Source organism: Setaria viridis, chromosome 9, assembly GCF_005286985.2.
Source record: "Setaria viridis chromosome 9, Setaria_viridis_v4.0, whole genome shotgun sequence".
Taxonomy (NCBI): domain Eukaryota; kingdom Viridiplantae; phylum Streptophyta; class Magnoliopsida; order Poales; family Poaceae; genus Setaria; species Setaria viridis.
The window spans coordinates 45,793,148-45,817,278 of record NC_048271.2 but is presented as its reverse complement, the minus strand read 5'-3'; the positions used below and the strand labels follow the sequence as shown (position 1 = coordinate 45,817,278).

The following is a 24,131-nucleotide window of genomic DNA, read 5'->3' as shown; positions in this document are numbered from 1 at the left end:
AGTCTAATTCGCAAGACGAATCTATTAAAGTTAATTAATCCATCATTAGCAAATGGTTACTGTAGCACCACATTGTCAAATCATAGACTAATTAGGCTTAATAGACTCGTCTCGCGAATTAGACTCCATCCGTGCAATTAGTTTTGTAATTAGATTATGTTTAATACTTCTAATTAGTATAAAACGTCCGATGTAACAGGTGTTAAAATTTAGCACGGTCTTCCCAAACACCTGAGATGGTATCCTTGGCTCCAGGGCTCCTCGCTGGCTGGCTCCCAGGGGTCTCGTACTAGGAGCGTGATAGACCGAACAGTTGCACTAGCACGTGACTGTACCAGTGTGCTACAACCTACCAAGCGTACAAGTACAATACAATGCCTCCGGAGTATGATATTTTTAGACTGAAACGCAACTGAAGCCATTGACCCGGCTGATTCGGAAACTGAGATATTTTCCCGCAAATAAAGCCGCCTCCGTTCCCATCCCACACCTACACCCTCCAATTTTAGTAATCTCCCCCACTAGTTCTTGATACAGTAGCGCATTCTGCTCGTAGTCATAGATCCCAAATGGCGCACAACCGACAGTCAAATCCAATCACAAACACATCCTAGTTACCATTACCATTGCAGTAACATAGCTAATCCATTCATACCTAGCAAAGCTAATTCAACACAATCACAAGCAGTAAAAACGAAGAAATCGCACAGAGGAACCATTTCATACTGGCGGCAGCTTCGTCGCACTCGCGCCTCGAAGCTCACCGGAGCTCGCCTCTCAGAGCGTGCAGCCGCAGCAGAGGAAGAAGCAGCACATCATGGAGACGAGCGCGACGGACTCGACGGCCGTGACGACGCCCCAGAGCGCGGAGTCCACCAGGAGCGGCACGTCCCGCACCAGCTCGGGCCACCGCCGCGCCGCCGCCGCTCCGAGCTGCTCGGGGCTCCAACACTGCCACTGCCACCACTCCTGGACCCGGAGCCGGAGGTGCGCGGGCGGCGAGGGGAGCAGCGCGGCCAGGCTGGGCAGGCCCAGGTCCGGCGGCCACCGGAGCATGGACACCAGGCTTCCCCCCATGGGGCGGCCGAGGGCCGAGGGCCGCGGCCGGCAGCGCGGGGCCCGGCGGCGAGCTCCACCTGTTGTCTTGGCTAGTTCCCTTCTTTCCCTCTCGGTCTCGGCCCCGGGTGCGGCGGCGTCGGCGTCGGTCGGTCGTCGGCCCGTCGCTGTGGCTGAGCGGGTGTTTTGTTGAGTGGCTCGAGGCGTGTTGTGTTGTCTGGTTGGTTTGACAGTTTGTTTGGTCTTGACTCTTGATGGGGCCGGTGTGATGGGCTGATGGCGGTATAAGGTGTTCTACTTCATCCACCACCTCTCCCGTCGTGTGTGTGGCTGTCGCGGGTTTTCTGCCACGAGGGTCACATGGCGGTGGGCCGGCATCGAGGGTGACGGCTGGTGGCCTGGGCCTGCTGGCCCGGCGTGCCCGGCGTGCGCTCTCGGATGGGAATCGTCGGTGTTTCAGTACCGCCGACTAGCAATGGGCTAGCACACGCAAAAAATAAAAGAGTTATACTAGTTCGGAAAGGTCCTACATCTAGTTGTTATACTAGTTCGGAAAGATCCCTACATCTAGTTTTGGCAGGAGTCGTGTTCCTTGAATCGAGTGTAAAGATCCCTACATCTAATTTCGGCAGGAGTTGTGTTCCTTGAATCGAGTGTAGTGATCTTACAACGAGGTGCTTGTAGGCAGGCGATGCGTGGGGGCGTGTGTGTGAATAAATACGAGAGGGCGAGAAGGAAAGTCCGGTTCCCCTTATATAGGCTAGGGATCGAGTGACAATGTTGAGAAATGGAGGGGGTCCCCAACCTCGAAGGTCGGGGGTTGTGGCATGGTCGGGTAGCCTTGCACCAAGGGGCCTTATTATCCTGTCTTCTTGGTCGGTCGTGGGCATCGTATGCCCTATACGGTGGGTTCTGTGCGGTGTGGGCCGTTTACGCACGGCCTGACTTGCTCCGTGGCGTGCACCGTCCCGTCCGCCCACCCCGTGGCAGTGAATGGGATGGAAGCTGCCACTGACGTTCGTATCGGAGATGAGTGGATGAGGGTCAGTGGCCTGGACGAGGCATGCCGCTTCTCCCAGCTTTCCCCAACCTCCTTGGCACGCTCACGACCTCGCCACCCCGTTACGCCTGGCGCTAGGTCCCACCTTGCCTGCGAGCCCGTACAGGGCCCGACGTGGGGGCAGAGTCTTGATCTTGACGGTTCACCCTGGCGGCAAGGGTGATGATGATGGCGGGACGTGTGGGCGCGTACGACCGCGCGTGGCCTCGCTCTGCAGGTCATCCTAGGCGGTTTGAGGGGTGTATCTTCACCCTTGGACCCTTCGGCTAAAGGTCGTCTCCCCTCGCCCGGTCATGTCCCCGGCGTGGAGCGGTCAAGAGGGCCACACCCTGCATTCAATGCTTCTAGTACGACATCGGTCATCCTTTAGTCAAGGAGTGGATGGAGCGCCGTAGGCCCCTTGCGGGCCCCACCGCCGATCTGGCCAAACCAGCGAGTTACGACTCTTGGCTCCTGACCAAGGGAGGTTGGACAGTGGGCCGCGGCATCGTCTGGGCTGTCTTTAGCACGCCTCTTGCTGTTGGGCCTTTGGGCTTCTTGTGCCTGGTTGCCTTAAATCCTTTCCCCAGGGGTACCCCTGGTACAGTAACCCGTCAGTAGCCCCCGAGGCTTCTTCCGACCTTGTGGTCGGGGGAAGGCTCCTTCGCCCTTCTTGTACGCTGTCCAATGGTTGAGACGTCATGTGGGTTTGCACGAGCGAACCCACTGGGTCTAGCCCCCGAGCTTCTAAGGGAATCAAAGATTCGCTCAGAAGGCTATTAATGCGGGTCTCGCTTGTTTCTTGCTGCCATCGGGCGATGCCAGGAGACCCTTCTTGAGCCTCTGGTTTGCTCACGGTCGCGTGCCGTGCGCGGTCAGGACCGGTCCGTCTGGTGGCTCGCGTGATGCGGAATCCCAAGGCCCTGCTCAAGCCTCCGCCCCACCGTGCTGCCGTTCATGTGGGTCTGCTGGCGCGTTGAGGCTTGCGTTGTCCTTTTTCGTCTGGTGCCATCGTGACTTCAGGTGTCTAATCCCTATGCCCGAGCTATAAAGCCTGAGCCGAGCACTGCTTGGGGCTCCAGATTTTACTCCAAAAATACTTCTGTGTGTGGGTAGAGAGATCAGGCCAATGAGGGGGTATCTTTGACTCTTCCGAGTTGGCTGCCATGTAGCCTGCCCCTGGTACTAGAAGAATCTCGATGAGCGGCTGGGCGTACCATAGAGGGTTTGAGGCACCTCCATTCCTGTTGCCGATCCTGCTCCAAGATCCTCACGGATCCGGCAGGAAAAACCAGTAACATGTAAGAACAACCCCGAGTCCATCTGAAATCATTTGGGAGCCCTGTAGCCCCATTCGATTCCATGGCGGACCAGCGGGCTCGACGAAGGCTGCCATGATGCTGCTCCTGTGCCTGTTGGGTATAATTACGCCCCCTCATGCCTCCGATGGGAGGCTTTGAGAGTGGCAGTGGTTTGCTCTCTTGCTAGGGGAGATAGTGGCATTGCTTGCTGGAGCTGAAAGTGCTCTCATCCTCGGTACCACCTCCGCACAGGCGCCCCTAAGGTGTTGATGCTACAAGAACCTCAGCGACGTGAGCATCCACCGCTTCACGCCACCCTTGTAGCAGCATGCCCTCTAGGCCTCAGGTGTTGCCTTGCTTGGCAACGCCAACGTTTTTTGTATCTGTACACGACGCCTCAAGCACCCTCCTTGTAACGTTTGTTTCATGGAATGAGAATTTTCTATTCTCGTTGTCTGTTGCGAACGGCTTGCTTTGCCTTGGGAGCTGGTCGCTCCGAGCCCTCGGGCACACTGCTCCCGAGGGAGTGCGTTTGTGTGGTCGGGGATGTGCCCCACGCGGTCCCTTCGCGGGGAGCAGTTGTAACGCCCGCAAAAATCACTAACTAAAATCACCCGTTCAAAACCGTCTTTAAAATCTTTTTACCGCTGAGCTCCCGGAAATCGGAAACCTCCCCGGCGATTTCGCCGTCCCGGTACCCATGCCGACCCCCACCTATCTTTTTATCTGTGCCCGCGAATCTCGCCGCGTGCCGGTGTCGGACGCCGTGCGCGTGCTCCGACCGCGTGCCGCGAGTGCCGCCGGTCTCCTCCTTTTCTTTCTCTTTTCCTTCCCCCTTTTTTTTTTCTTCCTTTTTCTTTCTTCTTCTTTCTTCTTTCTTCTTCTTCTTCCTCCCTCCTTCCTTCTCTCTCTCCTCCTTCTCTTCCTGGCGCCACTCCCTGGCCGGCCCCCCCCATTACTACCCGCGCCACTCCCTTCCTGGAGCCACGCCGCTCGGCCTCCCCGCGCGTGGGCCCCGTCGGCCGGCCCAGCGTCGGCCACGCCGCCGCCCCCCTCGATCCGCGCGCCCGGTCCGGACCCCGGCCGCCTGCTCCGGCGCCGGCCTCCCCGGCCCCGCTCGCCGCTCCCCCAAGCCGGCCGTCTCGGCCCCGCACCACGCCGCCTCGCCGGCCCAACCTCCCGCACGGCACGCCACCGGTGCCGTGGCCATCGAGCTCCCACCGCCGGCCAAATAACCGGCCCCTACCTCCGGCCACCACCCCGACGGCCTATAAATAGGGGCACGACCGGCCTCCCCTTGCCAAGCCACTCCCCCTCCCAACTCGCCCCTCCACCCGGTGCCGCCGTCGCCACCCCCCGCCGCCGCCGCATTCCGCGCCGCCGCCGCCGCACACCTGCCGTCGCCGCCGCCCCACGGGCGCCCGTGCCCCACCCTCCTCCGACGCCACCTACCCGAGGTGAGGCAAATGGAGCGCCCCCTCGGCTCCCTCCGCCGCCCCTCCGCCCCACGGCTCGCCGCCGGCGGCGCCCGGCCGGCCGGCCGCCGGCCCACTCTCCCTCTCCCTCTCTCTTCCTCTGTTTCCTGGAAGAAGAAGGAGGCCAAACTCCAAGAATTCCGATCTAACCCCCAAGTTTCCCCAAATTACACATAAGCCCCTCCACTTCCGAAAGAAATTACAAATAGGTCCCTGGTTTATTAAAAATCAGCCCTAAACCTCCGTTTAAGCCCCTAATCCCTGTTTAACCCGTCATTTCATGCGCCAAACTTCCTCCAATTAATCCCAAAATTCACCACGTCATCCTCCAAGATACTTTCGCCGATCCATATCCAAATTTCCCAAAAATAATCCCTCTACCTATTTTCCGCCCGCATTTCCTGTTCGGAGCTCCCGGTTAAAAACCGTTTTCTCTTTTATTTATTTGTGTGTCTGTTTGTGTGTGCCGTAGATCGCGGATTGCCCGAGGAGGAGCCCGAGGAAGAGTTTGACCGCGAGCCCGAGCCCGAGGACCAGTACCGCGAGCCGGAACTCCCGGAAGGCTTTGAAGACGGCAAGTCCAATCTCACCCTTTTGATGCATACTTAATACCTAGTTTTTCAAACACGACCTATTGGCCTGTTTTACAAAATGCATATTATTTCACCGCAAGACATGGTTGGATAGCCACCCCTTGATTGTTATGAACATTCCTTGTTGTCCTATGCTTATCTCTAAATATGACTCGCTCTGTTTAGTTGATAACCACCGCTAGAACGCTTAGGAACCTGTTACCCAAATGCAAACATTATTACAATGGTGTATTCGGGAAATTAAGGTGTGTGTGTGTGTCCAAGTAAGAATAATGGCTTTTGGTTCGGGAAAAGAAATGTGCGGACGGGATGGATGGGTGTTCCTTGTGTGGGATGCCCAGTTGTTGTGCTCGTACCTTGGTGGTTGGGCAATGTTGGGAGATATCCATCCGGTCGTAATTAAGGACCGAGTTAATGTGTCATCTTGCCTAATTCCACTATCGTGCAACCACTCGACCGTTGTATGGGCAACGGCTTAGCATAAATCCCACTAGCTGGATGGTTAGTCCTCAGGAGTGCTGGTGAGCAACGGGAACCCACGGAAAAGGATTAAGATCTTGGTGACTTAGGTCCCGGTTACGGTCTCCTGAATGAGCCGTGAACCCCTTGGGTGTTCCCGCGAGAACTAGCCAGTCTTAGCTAAGGTGGGTAATGGCTTTGTTAGGATCCGTACCGTCACTACGGTGATCGTGCTACGGTACCCTACTTGTGGGAAAAGTGTACAACCTCTGCAGAGTTAAAAACCTATCCGGGTGGCCGTGTCCACGGTATTGGACGAATTACGGCTTGGTCACATAACTAGTGTTTGGGCAAGAATGTCATGAGAGTGTGTGTGTGTGTGTGTGTGTGTGTGTGTGGAATTTCAGAAGAGTCCGGCAGTTGTGCCGTGCGCTATGACGGACGGGGAGTCCGATAGCGATAAAAGCTTGGATCCTTTGTGTAGGATCAACCCCACTCAGTATTTCGGGTATTAAAGGGAACTTTACAAAAACCTTTCCGAAAACAATCCCCTGCATGTGTTAAAAATTAGCTTTTCCGCAAAATAAACCTTAGCCTGTCCTTGATTATACTTGTGCATAAACTTGCTTGTATCCCCCTCCGTGGATGGGGTTGGACTTGTTGAGTACATTAGTACTCACCCTTGCTTCATTGCTACAGAGGAAGACCCTGAGTTCGTCGCAGAAGACCTCGAGTAGAGGTTGTGTCCGCACCTGACGCTGCCTGTGGTGTTGCCCTGCCCAAGATGCTGCTGCTGCCGTGTAGTCCCGAGTGCTGTCTCTTGGCAGTCGCTTGGTTAGCCGCCGTTATCTATTTACTGTTTATCGCTGCGTGGCTTTCACGCCCACTCCCTCGGGAGTTGTACGGTAACTGAATTATCTGTCGAATAAATGTGTTATCAGCCTCCTGGGACTGATATTTGTATCACATTTAGTCTCTACTTATGTGGGGACGCTTCAGGTGGTATCAGAGCCGTCGTTGGCTGTAGGACGCGACCTTAGGACCGGATTAGCCCTTTTTGACCAAAGCAAAAGAGTTACAAAATTTCTTCCTACCTCTGCTCTATTGAAAAACTAATTTGTGCCCCGGATCTTTTCCAGATGGCCGAGGAAGGATGGGTCAACAGCCACTGCCTGGAGGAGCCTGGTTTTCCCAGATTGCTGTTCGCCTGCATGGACCGCCTTGGGATTTACGAGCGTCCGGAGTACACCAGCAGGGAGTACGAGGACCGCGGGACCCCTCGGTGTGAGATGATTATCTACATCGGGCGGAGCAGCCGCTATCCGGATATCCAGCCATGGAACGTGACCGCCACCGGCTTCCGACACAAGGATACCTATCAAGTGGCAGCCCGGAAGGCCCTCCGTTTCCTGTGCCAGATCTATGAGAGGCACATTGGCCGCACTCCGATGAGGTTCTACCCGCCTGTCAAGAAGAACCGCCCGGTTTGGCTGGCCCGGGTTCGGACCTTGGAAGGACGTGGACAGCGCGAGGATGACCCCACTGTGCTACACATGGCTGCCTACCTTCTCACCTTGGATGAGCTCTATGACGAGCAGGCTGCTAAGTTGAAGCAGCAACTCCGTAGGGCCGAGGACGCGGAAATCATGGTGAGGAGGCTTCAGGTGAAGTTAGCCGCTGCCGAAGCTCGAGCCGCGGCCGCTCAAAGCAACGAGGCCATTGCCGTTGAGGCTCTCAAGGAGGCTGAGGATCGGCACACCAAGGAACTGAAGGATGCCCACCTTACCATTCGTGCCAGAAGGAGGATGGTGGCCATCGAGGATGACGAGGCCCCGATCCTCGAAGGGATCCCCATTGCCCCAGGACCCAGTAAGCGGAAGAGCCCGGACGCCACCCCGGCACCACCACCTTCAGAAAGGAACTCCGAGGTGTCGGATGGAGTGGTTCCCGAGACCCCTCCCACGGGCGGGACTCTGAAGGATGAGGTGCTAGCCCTCCTCCTTCCAATGGAAGATCACTCAGTCCAGGGAGAAGACTCGCCCCGCGAGTAGTGTGACCCAGCCAGTATTGCCCAAGGAATGAAGCCGACATGGTCCGCAGTTTAGAGTTGTACCCTCCAGTTGTGTCGTTGTAACCGGTCGTGTAGTGCGTGTTTTGGCCTTACCCCAGCAGTGTTGTACCCCCCCCCCCCCCCGTGGCAAAATAAATAAAATCGCTTGTGTTTGTTGCTTGTTAGTCTGTGTGTTTGTCGACAGGAGGTGGATTCTGTCTCTTCGAAAATACGAAATAATCACTTTAAAGATCACTAAAATCCAAATCATACTCTCATAAAAAGGTCTCACTCAATCTGCAGATGCCGCCCAAGCGTGCCACCAGGACCTCCCCAAGTCAGGCTCATGCCTCCCCCAGTGCGGAGAGGCAGCCTGAAAGGCAGGAGCCGCCCCCGGCGGTACTCCCTGAGGAGCAGGAAGTAAGCCAGCCAGAAGGAAGGGGAGAAAGCCAAGTGGGAACACAGCAGCCACCGCCCCCACCGGTCATCGATCTGGTTCAAGTGATGAACAACCAGACCCTTCTGCTTGAAGCTCTAGCCAACGCCATTACCCGTCAGAGGCCCCGCGGGCAGAATATGAATGAGAAGTTGACTGACTTTCTCCGGACCAAGCCACCCACTTTTGGCGGGTCTGTCAACCCTCTGGACGCGGATGACTGGCTGCGCGTCATCCAGAGGAAGCTGGAACCCTTTGGGTGTGAGAGTAGGGACAAAGTTCTCTTGGCTGCCCACCAGCTCACTGGGACTGCCCTAGCCTGGTGGGAGAACTACCGCTCGGCTGCCCAGGATGCCTCCACTATCACCTGGGATGAGTTCGTGACGGAATTCCGTCGCTACCACATTCCGGCCACCACCATGAAGCGCAAAGCGGATGAGTTCCGTGAACTCCGCCAGGGCAACCGATCTGTGGAGGAGTACACCTTCCAGTTCATGGAGCTGGCCCGTTATGCTCCGGAGGAGGTGGACAAGGATGAGAAGAAGCAGGACATGTTCAAGAAAGGCTTGAACGCGGAATTGAGGACCCTGCTCACTCCTCAGATCTACCCCGACTTCAACACCCTGATGAACATGGCCATCTTGACTGAGAGGGCCAAGGCAGAAGAGCGGAGGGACAACAAGCGTCGGTTCCTGGAAAGCAAGGCGCACCAGCAGGACCGATTCCAGAAGCCGAGGAGCTTCGGTCACCCCTTGCCCAGGTCCCAAGCTCCCATGCATTATCGGACCCAGTCCCAAGCATCTGGTTCGCATCAGACTGCCGCCCCATTCAGGAGCCAGAACTCTATCAAGGCCCCACAGAGCGGCGCCAGCCAGGTTACCAGCAATGGTAGGGCATGCTTCAACTGCAGAGAGCCAGGGCATTTCATTGCCAACTGCCCCTATGCCAATAAGCCAGCAGCATCAGCCTTGTCCAACTCAGTAGCTGGGCCCAGGGCCGCATTGTCAGGAGCCAACCGTGTGCCAGTCCGCAGCAGTAGCAACCCCAGCAACAACAACAGCCAGCAGATGAGGCCGCCCCAGCAGTCATTTGGTCGAGCCCGCGTCAACCACATCGGCGCGCAGGAGGCTCGCGACGCTCAGGGCGTGGTACTCGGTGAGTTCCTAGTCAGCTCAGTCTTGGCAACAGTACTTTTTGATTCTGGAGCATCACATTCCTTCATATCCTCAAGTTTTGTGGAGAAACATCATATACCTACAGTACTACTAAAGTTACCCCTATTAACCCGGACCCCTGGGGCCGACATTCAGTGTCGACTAGGCTGTTCTCGGGTAAGGATCAATTTAAGTGGGGTAGAATTTCTAGCGGATCTAGTAGTACTTACGTCTAAGGGGATAGATGTGATCCTTGGAATGGATTGGTTAAGCCTGCATGACGGTCATATAGGGTGTGCTGATAAGGTGGTGCACTTGACCAATCGAGATGGTGTGCAAGTTACCTGTCACACTAAGGGAAGTGGCCCAGACCCCATGGTGTTCAGCATGGAGACCAAGGCCATAGAAGAAGTCCCGGTAGTGAGTGAATACCCGGACGTCTTTCCTGAGGAACTACCTGGAATGCCCCCTGACAGAGACATAGAGTTCGTGATTGACCTTGTCCCCGGAACCTCCCCTATAGCCAAGAGACCCTATAGAATGGCAGCCTCAGAGTTAGCCGAGCTGAAGAAGCAGTTGGGAGAGTTGCAACAGAGTGGCTTTATCAGGCCCAGCTCATCCCCGTGGGGAGCCCCCGTGCTTTTTGTCAAGAAGAAAGACGGAAGTATGAGGATGTGCGTGGATTATCGCGCATTAAATGAAGTCACCATTAAGAACAAGTACCCCCTCCCTAGAATAGATGACCTGTTTGACCAATTAAAGGGAGCCAAGTATTTCTCCAAGATAGATCTGAGATCGGGGTATCATCAGCTCAAGATCAAGGAGAGCGACATTCCGAAGACCGCCTTTGTCACCCGCTATGGTCAATTTGAGTTTACAGTGATGTCCTTTGGATTGACCAATGCACCTGCTTACTTCATGAACCTCATGAACAAGGTGTTTATGGACGAGTTAGATAAGTTTGTCGTAGTCTTTATTGACGACATACTTATTTACTCCAAGAGTGTTCACGAGCATGAACACCACTTACGGGTGGTCTTGGAAAAATTGAGAGCCCACCGACTCTATGCTAAATTCAGCAAGTGCGAATTTTGGCTTGAGAAAGTAGCATTCCTAGGTCATATCTTGACCGCGGAAGGAGTAGCAGTTGATCCTGAGAAGGTGGAAGCCATCTCCAACTGGCAGCAGCCCACTAATGTGAGTGAAATCAGGAGTTTCCTGGGTTTAGCTGGATATTATCGGAGGTTTATTGAGGGATTCTCCAAGATAGCCCGTCCCATGACAGAGTTGCTCAGAAAGGACAAGAAATTCACCTGGACCGAGTCATGTGAGCGGAGTTTCCAGGAGCTGAAGAAAAGATTGACAACAGCCCCAGTACTGACCTTGCCAGATATCCAGCGAGACTTCGTCATCTACTGCGATGCATCTCGGCAAGGATTAGGCTGTGTCCTCATGCAGGATGGGAAGGTTGTGGCATATGCTTCCCGACAACTTAAGCCCCATGAGCAGAACTACCCAACCCATGACTTAGAATTTGCAGCCGTAGTGCATGCCCTCAAGATCTGGAGACATTATCTGATTGGGAATAAGTGTGAAATCTACACCGATCATAAGAGCCTAAAGTACATCTTTACCCAACCCGATCTAAACTTAAGACAGAGGAGGTGGCTAGAGCTGGTAAAGGACTACAACCTGGAAATCCATTACCACCCGGGCAAAGCTAATGTGGTAGCTGATGCCCTAAGCAGAAAGTCCTACGGACAGCCCGGACCCGAGAATGCCCGACTACGAGAGGAAATGGCCCAGTTGAATGTGCATATCATTCCCCAGAATACTAGCCGTAGGCTAAGTGCCCAGCCCACATTAGAAGATAAAATCCGAGAAGCCCAGAGTTCAGACCAAGATCTAGTAAAAATCCGCAAGCAGACCGGAGAAAATAAAGCCCCGGATTTCAGGGTAGATGACAAGGGAACCTTGTGGTATAAGAACAGAATTTGTGTCCCTAAGGACGGAGAATTCCGGCAGACCATCATGGATGAAGCCCATAACTCAGCATACTCCATTCACCCCGGGTCCACTAAGATGTACATGGACCTAAAGCAGAAATACTGGTGGAACGGGATGAAGGCAGACATAGCCCAGTTTGTCGCCCGGTGCGATACCTGCCAAAGAGTCAAGGCCGAGCACCAGAAGCCAGCTGGCTTGCTACAACCCTTGCCTATCCCGGTTTGGAAGTGGGACGAGATTGGCATGGATTTTGTAGTAGGCTTGCCCAGAACCCAGAAAGGAAATGACTCCATATGGGTAATAGTGGACCGACTTACCAAAGTTGCTCACTATCTGCCCGTACGGACCACTTACGGTGGAGAAAAACTGGCTCGACTCTACGTCGACAACATAGTGAAGTTGCATGGTGTGCCCAGCCGGATCGTCTCAGATAGAGGAACTCAGTTCACCTCTAGGTTTTGGAGGAGCCTACACAAAGCCATGGGCACCAAGCTGGATTTTAGTTCAGCTTATCACCCCCAGACCGATGGCCAAACCGAACGGGTAAATCAGATCATGGAAGATATGTTAAGAGCGTGTGTCCTCACCTATGGGAAGGATTGGGAACAGAGTCTACCCTATGCAGAATTCTCATACAACAATAGTTACCAAGCCAGCCTAGGCATGTCACCATTTGAGGCCCTTTATGGTAGAAAGTGTCGGACCCCTTTGATGTGGTCAGAAGTCGGAGAGCGTTCCCTGGTCGGACCAGCTTTTATCAAAGAAGCAGAAGACCGTGTAGCAGAAATCCGAGAGAAGTTAAAGGCTGCACAGTCCAGACAGAAGAGCTACTCTGACAAGAGAAGACGGGAATTGTGCTTCAATGAGGGAGATTTTGTCTACCTCAAGGTATCCCCGATTCGGGGTACGCGAAGGTTTCAGGTGCAAGGAAAACTAGCCCCTCGGTATATTGGACCATACCAGGTATTAAAGAGAGTCGGAGCCGTAGCATACCGCATCCAACTGCCTGAAGAAATGTCGGATATACACCCAGTATTCCATGTCTCCCAGCTAAGAAAGTGCTTGAGGGTACCGGAGGAACAAGTACCGGTGGAAACAATAGACCTACAAAAGGACCTTCGGTATCAAGAAGTACCTGTCAAGATTTTGGACACTGTCACCAGGAGGACAAGGAATACAGCAGTCCGGATCTGCAGAGTACAGTGGAGCAGGCATGGCGAGGAAGAGGCCACGTGGGAACGCGAGGACGCGTTAAAGGAGGAATTTCCCCATCTCTTCAGGACTCAGTCGAATCTCGAGGACGAGATTCAATTTAAGTGGGGTAGGTTTGTAACGCCCGCAAAAATCACTAACTAAAATCACCCGTTCAAAACCGTCTTTAAAATCTTTTTACCGCTGAGCTCCCGGAAATCGGAAACCTCCCCGGCGATTTCGCCGTCCCGGTACCCATGCCGACCCCCACCTATCTTTTTATCTGTGCCCGCGAATCTCGCCGCGTGCCGGTGTCGGACGCCGTGCGCGTGCTCCGACCGCGTGCCGCGAGTGCCGCCGGTCTCCTCCTTTTCTTTCTCTTTTCCTTCCCCTTTTTTTTTCTTCCTTTTTCTTTCTTCTTCTTTCTTCTTTCTTCTTCTTCTTCCTCCCTCCTTCCTTCTCTCTCTCCTCCTTCTCTTCCTGGCGCCACTCCCTGGCCGGCCCCCCCATTACTACCCGCGCCACTCCCTTCCTGGAGCCACGCCGCTCGGCCTCCCCGCGCGTGGGCCCCGTCGGCCGGCCCAGCGTCGGCCACGCCGCCGCCCCCCCTCGATCCGCGCGCCCGGTCCGGACCCCGGCCGCCTGCTCCGGCGCCGGCCTCCCCGGCCCCGCTCGCCGCTCCCCCAAGCCGGCCGTCTCGGCCCCGCACCACGCCGCCTCGCCGGCCCAACCTCCCGCACGGCACGCCACCGGTGCCGTGGCCATCGAGCTCCCACCACCGGCCAAATAACCGGCCCCTACCTCCGGCCACCACCCCGACGGCCTATAAATAGGGGCACGACCGGCCTCCCCTTGCCAAGCCACTCCCCCTCCCAACTCGCCCCTCCACCCGGTGCCGCCGTCGCCACCCCCGCCGCCGCCGCATTCCGCGCCGCCGCCGCCGCACACCTGCCGTCACCGCCGCCCCACGGGCGCCCGTGCCCCGCCCTCCTCCGACGCCACCTACCCGAGGTGAGGCAAATGGAGCGCCCCCTCGGCTCCCTCCGCCGCCCCTCCGCCCCACGGCTCGCCGCCGGCCCACTCTCCCTCTCCCTTTCTCTTCCTCTGTTTCCTGGAAGAAGAAGGAGGCCAAACTCCAAGAATTCCGATCTAACCCCCAAGTTTCCCCAAATTACACATAAGCCCCTCCACTTCCGAAAGAAATTACAAATAGGTCCCTGGTTTATTAAAATCAGCCCTAAACCTCCGTTTAAGCCCCTAATCCCTGTTTAACCCGTCATTTCATGCGCCAAACTTCCTCCAATTAATCCCAAAATTCACCACGTCATCCTCCAAGATACTTTCGCCGATCCATATCCAAATTTCCCAAAAATAATCCCTCTACCTATTTTCCGCCCGCATTTCCTGTTCGGAGCTCCCGGTTAAAAACCGTTTTCTCTTTTATTTATTTGTGTGTCTGTTTGTGTGTGCCGTAGATCGCGGATTGCCCGAGGAGGAGCCCGAGGAAGAGTTTGACCACGAGCCCGAGCCCGAGGACCAGTACCGCGAGCCGGAACTCCCGGAAGGCTTTGAAGACGGCAAGTCCAATCTCACCCTTTTGATGCATACTTAATACCTAGTTTTTCAAACACGACCTATTGGCCTGTTTTACAAAATGCATATTATTTCACCGCAAGACATGGTTGGATAGCCACCCCTTGATTGTTATGAACATTCCTTGTTGTCCTATGCTTATCTCTAAATATGACTCGCTCTGTTTAGTTGATAACCACCGCTAGAACGCTTAGGAACCTGTTACCCAAATGCAAACATTATTACAATGGTGTATTCGGGAAATTAAGGTGTGTGTGTGTCCAAGTAAGAATAATGGCTTTTGGTTCGGGAAAAGAAATGTGCGGACGGGATGGATGGGTGTTCCTTGTGTGGGATGCCCAGTTGTTGTGCTCGTACCTTGGTGGTTGGGCAATGTTGGGAGATATCCATCCGGTCGTAATTAAGGACCGAGTTAATGTGTCATCTTGCCTAATTCCACTATCGTGCAACCACTCGACCGTTGTATGGGCAACGGCTTAGCATAAATCCCACTAGCTGGATGGTTAGTCCTCAGGAGTGCTGGTGAGCAACGGGAACCCACGGAAAAGGATTAAGATCTTGGTGACTTAGGTCCCGGTTACGGTCTCCTGAATGAGCCGTGAACCCCTTGGGTGTTCCCGCGAGAACTAGCCAGTCTTAGCTAAGGTGGGTAATGGCTTTGTTAGGATCCGTACCGTCACTACGGTGATCGTGCTACGGTACCCTACTTGTGGGAAAAGTGTACAACCTCTGCAGAGTTAAAAACCTATCCGGGTGGCCGTGTCCACGGTATTGGACGAATTACGGCTTGGTCACATAACTAGTGTTTGGGCAAGAATGTCATGAGAGTGTGTGTGTGTGTGTGTGTGTGTGTGTGGAATTTCAGAAGAGTCCGGCAGTTGTGCCGTGCGCTATGACGGACGGGGAGTCCGATAGCGATAAAAGCTTGGATCCTTTGTGTAGGATCAACCCCACTCAGTATTTCGGGTATTAAAGGGAACTTTACAAAAACCTTTCCGAAAACAATCCCCTGCATGTGTTAAAAATTAGCTTTTCCGCAAAATAAACCTTAGCCTATCCTTGATTATACTTGTGCATAAACTTGCTTGTATCCCCCTCCGTGGATGGGGTTGGACTTGTTGAGTACGTTAGTACTCACCCTTGCTTCATTGCTACAGAGGAAGACCCTGAGTTCGTCGCAGAAGACCTCGAGTAGAGGTTGTGTCCGCACCTGACGCTGCCTGTGGTGTTGCCCTGCCCAAGATGCTGCTGCTGCCGTGTAGTCCCGAGTGCTGTCTCTTGGCAGTCGCTTGGTTAGCCGCCGTTATCTATTTACTGTTTATCGCTGCGTGGCTTTCACGCCCACTCCCTCGGGAGTTGTACGGTAACTGAATTATCTGTCGAATAAATGTGTTATCAGCCTCCTGGGACTGATATTTGTATCACATTTAGTCTCTACTTATGTGGGGACGCTTCAGCAGTTCCTTGCCTACTAGGCAGGTCGGGCAAGTGCGCTCGTTCGAGCATTGCTGAGAAATTTGAGCGGAACCCGATCGTCTCCCGATTGCGGAGAGTTTGGCTATATCTCGCTAGGAGACATCACGTTAATCATGGTACGGTTGTCTGCCCATTTTGGTCCCTGACCTCCTGCGTGGGAGGTCGGAGGGCTCGTTGCCCTTCCCTCATCGGGAATACCCGGGGCGGACTTGTCACCAGGACTCAGATACGGTGGGGAGAGGTCGGGGGCCATGTGGCATCCCGACTCGCAGCCGTTGGGACTCTCTCATCCCATATGTTCCTAGCTCTAGGTTGAGTTGGGCCTCGGGTCGGCCGTGAGCCCATTTTTTGGCCGGCCTTCTCATCCTAGCCTATAGCGTGGGCTTGGACTAGTCACTGGGGCGGAGCAGTTGAGGGGTCGCTGCACGGGAGCCGAGGTGCCACCTGGCAGCTACCCCATCACGTCTTGTCGCGCCTTGATGGCGCAGGCCACGCACGCACGTTTCCAACACTGTTGCAGGGGCTGGGCCCACCACCCCGTGCAGTTGCTCGAAGGGGATGGTTGGCCTCCCTAGGGCTGGACCCTTAAATTTGTCACCTCCCCCCTCCTTCCCACTCTTTCCGCTTGCCTGCCCTTCCCCCGGTCGTTGCCCAATAGCCGCGCGCGAGCAGCTTGGAGAGCGAGAGAGAGAGAAAGGGGGAGAGAGAAGTATGAAGGGGTCACGAGGGTGACCTTGTGAGTTCCGCGGTTCACTTGAGTGCATCACCCCTCGCCTCCACAGGCGCCGTCACCTCTGCTTTTTCTCCGACGATGGGTTTGTGGGCTCCTTCGGTGGTGATGGAGGCGAAGCTGCAGGAGCTGGTCACCGCGGGCTGCCTCCCACCGAAGGAGGTGGCTAGGTGGCACGTCGATGTAGGAGAGCAGCTTCCGCAGCCCAAGCTCGGGGAAACCATTTCCTTCCTCGAGTTCCACACCCGGGGGTCCGGGCTGCCAGCGCACCCCTTCCTCCGAGGCTTCTGAAAGTGCATCTAGGCCCCTAAGTGGATTTTGGTGAATTGAATGACAAAATGATTAAAAGACTAACTTGTTTGCCTAAGATTGTGAGAAGGGTTTAATTCTTATATTTATGATGTGATATTGTCTCATAAGTTGAATATGTATTTGTTGACGCCAGATTTTGACACGAGTAAAATCGGCGTTGGAAGTGGAAGAAATTAGGAGATGCGGCGAGATACAAGGGCGACGATTGGAAATCGGTCGATTGGTGCTGCAGTCAAGGATCGGTTGGTTGGTGCTACAGTCAAGGATCGACCAATTGATGCTACAGTCGAGGATCGACCGATTGATCCTTGGAGTTCCGCCTCGCCCGACCACTGAGGCTTGGGATCGGACACGCCCGACCCTCCAATGGAGGATCTCCGCCTCGCCCGACCCCTGAGATTTGGGACCGGACGCGCCCGACCCTCCAAGGGAGGATCTCCGCCTTGGACAATTCTTAGGATTCATGGTGCACGAGCGGGGAATAGAGATCAATCGGAGGACCATAGCGGCCATCAACAAAGTCATGGCCCCGCAGAATAAAACTGAGCTGCAATCTCTAATCGGCAAGGTGAATTTCATCAGAAGATTCATATCTAATCTGTCTGGGCGAATCCAAGCCTTCACACCATTATTAAAGTTGAAGCCCGACCAGGAGTTCATATGGGGGGAAGAGCAACGCAAGGCATTGGAAGATATCAAGCAGTACTTGGTCTCACCACCGGTATTGGTCCCTTCTCAAACTAGTAAGCCGTTTAAACTATATTTATCAGCCGATGAACGAGCTATTGGGTTGGCTCTGGTCCAGGAGTTCGAGGGAAAGGAACGAGTAATTTATTATGTCAGTAGAAGACTTCTGGACGCTGAAACAAGGTATCCTCCTGTGGAGCGGTTGTGCCTATGCCTTTACTTCTCATGCACCAAGCTCAGGCACTATTTGCTGTCAGCGGAATGTGTGGTCGTATGCAAGGACGACGTGGTAAAATACATGTTGTCACTGCCGATTTTGAAAGGACGGATCGGAAAGTGGATCTTGGCTTTGTCGGAGTTTGACCTTCGATATGAATCGGCAAAAGCCGTTAAGAGTCAGGTCATGGCCGATTTCGTTGCCCAGCACTGCGGGCCAGAGGCTACCTTCGTAGAACCGGTACCTTGGACCTTATACTTTGATGGATCATCATGTGGGGCCGGATCAGGAATCGGCATCGTCCTCATATCGCCTCGGGGGGCAAGCTATGATTTCTCTCTGCCGATAGAAGCATCCGCCACCAACAATCAAGCAGAGTACCGAGCTGTACTGAAGGGATTACAATTGCTAAGGGAAGTCAAAGCCGATTCCGTCAAAATTTTTGGGGATTCCATGCTTATCGTGGATCAGTTAACAGGGAAGTCCGAGTGCAAGGACGATGTGTTGAGGATTTATTACGAAGATTGCCTGCTGCTTCTGAAAGAATTCAAGTCGGCAGTTATCGAGCACATCCCAAGGAATCACAACGAGGATGCCAACAAGCTCGCCCAACATGCATCTGGGTATTGGCCGATTCAAGGCGCCTTGGCTCTGGAGCTCGCGGCCAATGACTGGCGAAAGGAGATTGCCGATTACCTGAAAGATCCGTCTAAGAAAGTGGATCGGCGGGTACGTTTTCATGCTACCAAATATATGTTACTGGAAGATGACTTGTTCTACCGAATATTGATGGCGTCCTACTCAAGTGTCTAGGAACGGAGGAGGCTAAGACTCTGATGCGAGAAATCCATGAAGGAGTGTGTGGAGCCCACCAATTGGCACATAAGATGAAATGGATGATTAGGAATAATGGGTATTACTGGCCGACGATCCTCGAAGATTGCTTCAAATATTATAAAGGGTGCCAGGATTGTCAGAAATACGGGAATGTCCAACGTGCACCCGCATCGGCCATGAATCCCATTATCAAACCATGGCCGTTCAGAGGTTGGGGAATAGACCTCATCGGCCAAATTTATCCTCCGTCAAGCAAAGGGCACAAGTTCATTCTGGTGGCCACTGATTATTTCACCAAATGGGTGGAGGCAATTCCGTTAAGGGCCGTAACATCGGCTGCTATGGTTGACTTCGTAAGAGATCATATCGTCTACCATTTCGGCATCCCCCAGACTATCACAACCAATTAAGGGACGATTTTTACATCAGGAGAATTCGAGGAGTTCACAGCTGACATGGGAATCAAATTGTTAAACTCCTCTCCGTATTATGCCCAAGCTAATAGCCATGCCGAATCTTCCAACAAGGGGATAATTAAGTTAATCAAGAGGAAGATAGAGGAGCAGCCGAAAAAGTGGCATCTATGTCTGACTGAAGCTCTATGGGCATACAGGATGGCTTGCCATGGGGCCACCAAGATGTCCCCTTATCAATTGGTGTACGGTCACGAGGCAGTACTACCATGGGAGTTGAGGGCAGGGTCGAGACGCACTTCGCTCCAGGACCAGTTGGCAGCCGACGACTACTATGTCATCAATGTAGACCTCCACTGTGTCCCTGACCAGGTGGTCGAGGCAGCGATTCATGCACCTCTGTTACATGGAGCCCGCATTCTTGAGTTCGAATGGCATCATGACGTAGCAGTACGCACCAAATGGAGTGATAAAGAAGGTCGCGAGATGGTCGGACTCCATCGCAATTTGATGGTAGCCAGAGTAGTAGGCGTCGAGGAAGCAGAGGACTTCGCACCCCGTGGTCGAGTCGACCACCTGGTCGATGCGAGGCAATGGGTACGGGACCTTTAGGCATGCCTTGTTCAGGCTCGTGTAGTCCACGCACATGTGCCAGGAGCCATTCTTCTTCTTCACCAGCACGAGGTTGGCCAACCACTTGGGGTGGAAGACCTCCTTGATGACCCCAGCTGCTAGGAGCAGGGCGATCTCTTCATTGATGGCCTTCCATTTCTTGTCGTTGAAGCGCGTAGGCGTTGCTTCACAGGTCGGGCATCCGGCCTGATGTCAAGGGCATGCTCGGCGACTTCCCTTGGGATTCTCGGCATGCCATAGGGTTTCCATGCGAAGATCTCCCGATTTTCGTGCAGGAAGTTGATGAGCTTGCCTTCCTATTTGGCGGACAGCGTGGTGTCGATCCGTGCTATGTTGTTGGAGTCCTCAGGGTCGATCTGGACTGCCTTGGCATCCTTTGTGGGCTTAAAGACCCCTTGAGGTTAGGGCCTTGTTGGAGTCCAGGGCGACCACCTTCATGATCTGCTAGATCTTGAAGAACTCGAGAGAGCGGATGGTCTGCGTCGCCAGCTCACAGTTCTCCATATCGCAGAGAAGAGCGAACTCGTGGTTAGCGCTGACCGTGATCACACCGCGGGGCTCGAGAATCTTGAGCTTGAGGTAGGTGTAGTTCAGGATCGCCATAAACTTGACGTAGCATGGTCTCTCGAAGATCACGTGGTAGGACCCCTCGAAGTCTACCACCTTGAAGGTGAGGATCTCAGTGCGGAGGTTGGCGCATGTCCCGAACATGACAGGCAGGTCGATCTGGCCCAGGGGGATCGCCTGCTTCCCCAGGATGACCCCATGGAAAGCTCCTCCAGTTGGTCGGAGCTCTGACCTTGGGATCTTCATTTCATCTAGGGTGGCGATGTATATGATGTTGAGGCTGGAGCCCCCGTCCATAAGGACCTTAGACAGTCGGGAGTTGGCAATGATCAGGGCCACCACGAGAGGAAGCCTCCCGGGCGCCCCGATATGGTCAGGGTGGTCCGTCCTGTCAAAGATAATCTCCGTGTCTAGCCATTTCGGGTAGGTTGGGATGATGGGGTTAGCACTCAACACTTGCCTGGCGATGTTCTTCCTTTTGCGGAACCGTAGAAGTCCAAGCCGCCAAAGATCATAAGGCAATCCTAGGGCTTCGAGAAGGTGTCCTCTTCCCCGACATTGATGTTGGCGTTTGGTGGATGCTTCCCTTTAGCGCCGACCCTAAGGTTTTCCCTCAGGTAGAGCTTCATGAGGTTGCAATCCTTGTAGAGATGCTTCGCAGGGAAGCCGTGGTTCAGGCACGGCCCCTCGAGCATCTTCTCGAAGTGGTCGGGGGTGGGCTTCCCCCTCCCCCTCTTGTTCTTCTTCTTCTTGCCATCATGGCAAGAGGGTCTGCCTCCTCCCTCGCCGTCGCTCCTAGTGGCACCCTTCCCCTTGTCAAAGATCACGACCACCACCTCCTCTCCGGAGGAATGATTGGTGGCGATGTCCAGTAGCTCCTTGGTTGAGCGGGGCTTGGTGCAACTGAGCTTGTGGATGAGGGTCTCACAAGTAGTCCCCGAGATGAACGCCCTGATCACATCGGCGTTGACCATGTCAGGCAGCTCGTTGCACTGCTAGGAGAAATGGTGAATGCACTCCTGGAGCGTCTCCCCGACCTTCTACTTGCAGCTCTTGAGGTCCCAAGAGTTGCTAGGTCGGGTATACGTACCCTGGAAGTTACTGATGAAGATCTGGCGGAGGTCGGACCAGCTGTGGATGCAGTCCGGCTGGAGATATTCCAGCCATGCCTGCACCGAATCAACGAGGAAGATCATCAGGTACTCGATGATGAAGTCATCGTCGTTGGCGCCGCTGGCTCGGCAGGCAAGCCGGTAGTCCTCCAGCTAGACGCTAGGAATTGTGTCCCTAGCATACTTGTTGATGTTGGTTGGGGCGCCAAAGCGATCGGGGAAGGGCGTGGAGTGTATCCCTCTCCCAAACACCTTTGGGCCAAGGCCATCCGGGGTCAGGGAGCGCGAGCGCTCATAGTAGCAGTTGCAGTGGCCGCGGTGGTCGTCGCGGTCGAGGTGACGCTGTCGGTCGAACCCTGCGTGTTCTAGGCGCCACGCTTGTATGGTGCGCCACGCGTCATGGGTGCCACCCAAGTGGTTGTGCGCCAAGGCGGCGGGTCGCCACGATGCCCTCACGGGCTCACCCCTTCTTCAGGCTGGCCGGCTCCCCGGTGGCCCGCTGTGGCAACGTCCGGCACGCGGGAGGTCTGGGGGCAGCCCGCGCTTGGTGTTCGGTGGCTGCTGATCGCCTCCTGCCTCCGCTGGAGGAAGCTCTCCACCTGCTGGACCGCTGCAATCTCGAGCAACCCCTTGAGCTCGTGATGAATACGCAAGCCCTCGCGATCCTGTGCTCGAGGATCGAGCACAGGATCATCGCTGCGGCAGCCACGTTTTGGCTGGCCCGCACGAAGTGGTGGACACCGTCCTCATCGCGCATGATTTGCTCATGCCCGTGGTGTGAGCGGTCACGAGCCATGCTGCCCCTTGCTCGCCTTGTTGTTTGCTCAACTCGGCGTGATCGCGCTCCAACCGCGTGTAGCGGTTGTCCAGCTCCGCCGCCTTGGCGGCTAGGCATTCCGCCTTCTCACGGAGGTAAGCCTCCCACTGCTTGGTAGTGAGCTGGTGCGGCTGGGGTTGCTGATCCCTAGGCGGGGTGTGGGCAGCGAGCTTCGCCATGAATCAGTCCCGCAACAAGGTATCGCGATGCACAATCTCTACCTCCAATGATGAACTGCTCACGAAGTGAGCCTCCATCAGGTCGTGGAAGCATGCCGACACGTACTCTACCGTTCCCATGAACGCAGGGTCCACGGGGGCGGGACAAAGCCAGCGCTCGAGGCCTAGCTGGAAGAGATGGGCAGCGTCCCTGAGGCCATACAGCAACTGGACCGTAGGGTCCTAGAACTCATTCTCTGGGGAAGCGGGGCCTCCCTCAAGAGCTGGGTGTAAACGTTGACCAACGCATAGAAGGTGCGCTGGCAGGCCTCCGATTCAGGGTTTGCCACGAGGTAGGCATCGATCTGAAGCGCAAGGGTGTCACCGTCAATGGGCAGAATGGCAGGGTCGCCATAGGGTGGCTCCGCCGCTAGCTCAGGCTGGATGGGGAACCCCTCCTCGAGGAGGTGCAGCTGACCTATTTGGTCAGCGACAAAGTCCAGGCTCCCAAAGTGGGCCGGGAGGAAGCTGAGAATGGGCTGTAGCTCGCCCCCAGCGTCGATGATGAACTCAAGGCTCCCGAAGTGAATGGTGTCGCCCGGGGCGGCACCACCGCTGGCGCTGAAACCGAGGAAGCCATCGAAAGTTAGCGAGGAATGCACGACTACCCCTACTTGACGCGCCAACTGTCGGTGTTTTGTACCGTCGACTAGTGATTATACGCCGCGCTCTCTCCACTTTCGATAGTAGCACACAAGAGATAAGGGGTTTATACTGGTTCGGGAAGATCCCTACGTCCAATTGCGGTAGGAGTCGTGTTCCTTGGATCGAGTGCACTGAGCTTACAACAGGGTGCTTGTAGGCATGTGATGCATGGGTGTGCGTGTGTGAATGAATGCGAGAGAGCGAGAAGGAAGGCCTGGTTCCCCTTATATAGGCTAGGGATTGGGTGACAATGTTGAGAATGGAGGGTTCTCCGACCTCGAAGGTCGGGGGTTGTGGTGTGGTCGGGCATCCTTGCACCAAGGGGCCTTCTTGTCCTGTCTTCTTAGCCGGTCGTGGGCTTCGTATGCCCTATACGGTGGTTCCTATGCGGTGTGGGCCGCTTACGCACGGCCTAGCCTGCTCCGTGGTGTGCCCCGTCCTGTCCGCCAACCCCGTAGTAGTGAACGAGATAGAAGCTGCCACTGACGTTCGTACTGAAGATGAGTGGCATGCCGCTTCTCCCGGCTTTCCTCGACCTCCTTGGCACGTTCACGGCCTCCCCACGCCGTTACGCCCATCGCTGGGTCCCACCTTGCCTGCAAGCCCGTACGAGGCTCAGCGTGGGGGCAAAGTCTTGATCTTGACAGCTCACCCCGGCGACAAGGGTGATAATGACGTCGGGGCGCATGGGCGCATACGGCCGCATGTGGCCTCACTCTGCAGGTCGTCCTGGGCGGTCCGAGGGTGTAACCTCAGCCTTGGACCCCCGGCTAAAGGTCGGCTCCCCTCGCCCGATCATGTCCCCGGAGTGGGGCGGTCAGGAGGGCCACGCCCTGCATTCAATGCTTTTGGTACGGCATCGGTCATCCTTTATTTAAGGATGGACGGGGCGCTGTGGGCCCCTTGTGGGTCCCGCCCCCGATTTGGCTGAACCGACGAGTTACAGCTCTTGGCTCCTGACTAAGGGAGGTCGGGCGGTGGGCCGCAGCATCGTCAGGGCTGTCTCCAGCACGTCTCTTGTTGTTGGACCTTTGGCCTTTTTGTGTCAGGTTGCCTTAAATCCTTTCCCCGAGGATACCCCATCAGCCAATGCCACATGTACTTTGTGTGCCG

General features: G+C 55.0%; 1 protein-coding gene across 1 annotated transcript; it reads right to left on the bottom strand.

Moving 5' to 3' along the window:
• Positions 1–592: 592 nt before the first annotated feature.
• LOC117836622 (uncharacterized) lies at positions 593–1,320 on the bottom strand. Its single transcript, XM_034716087.2, has one exon. It carries the CDS (start codon positions 1,075–1,077, stop codon positions 778–780), a length of 300 nt encoding a protein of 99 aa, XP_034571978.1. The 5' UTR covers positions 1,078–1,320; the 3' UTR covers positions 593–777.
• Positions 1,321–24,131: the final 22,811 nt, after the last annotated feature.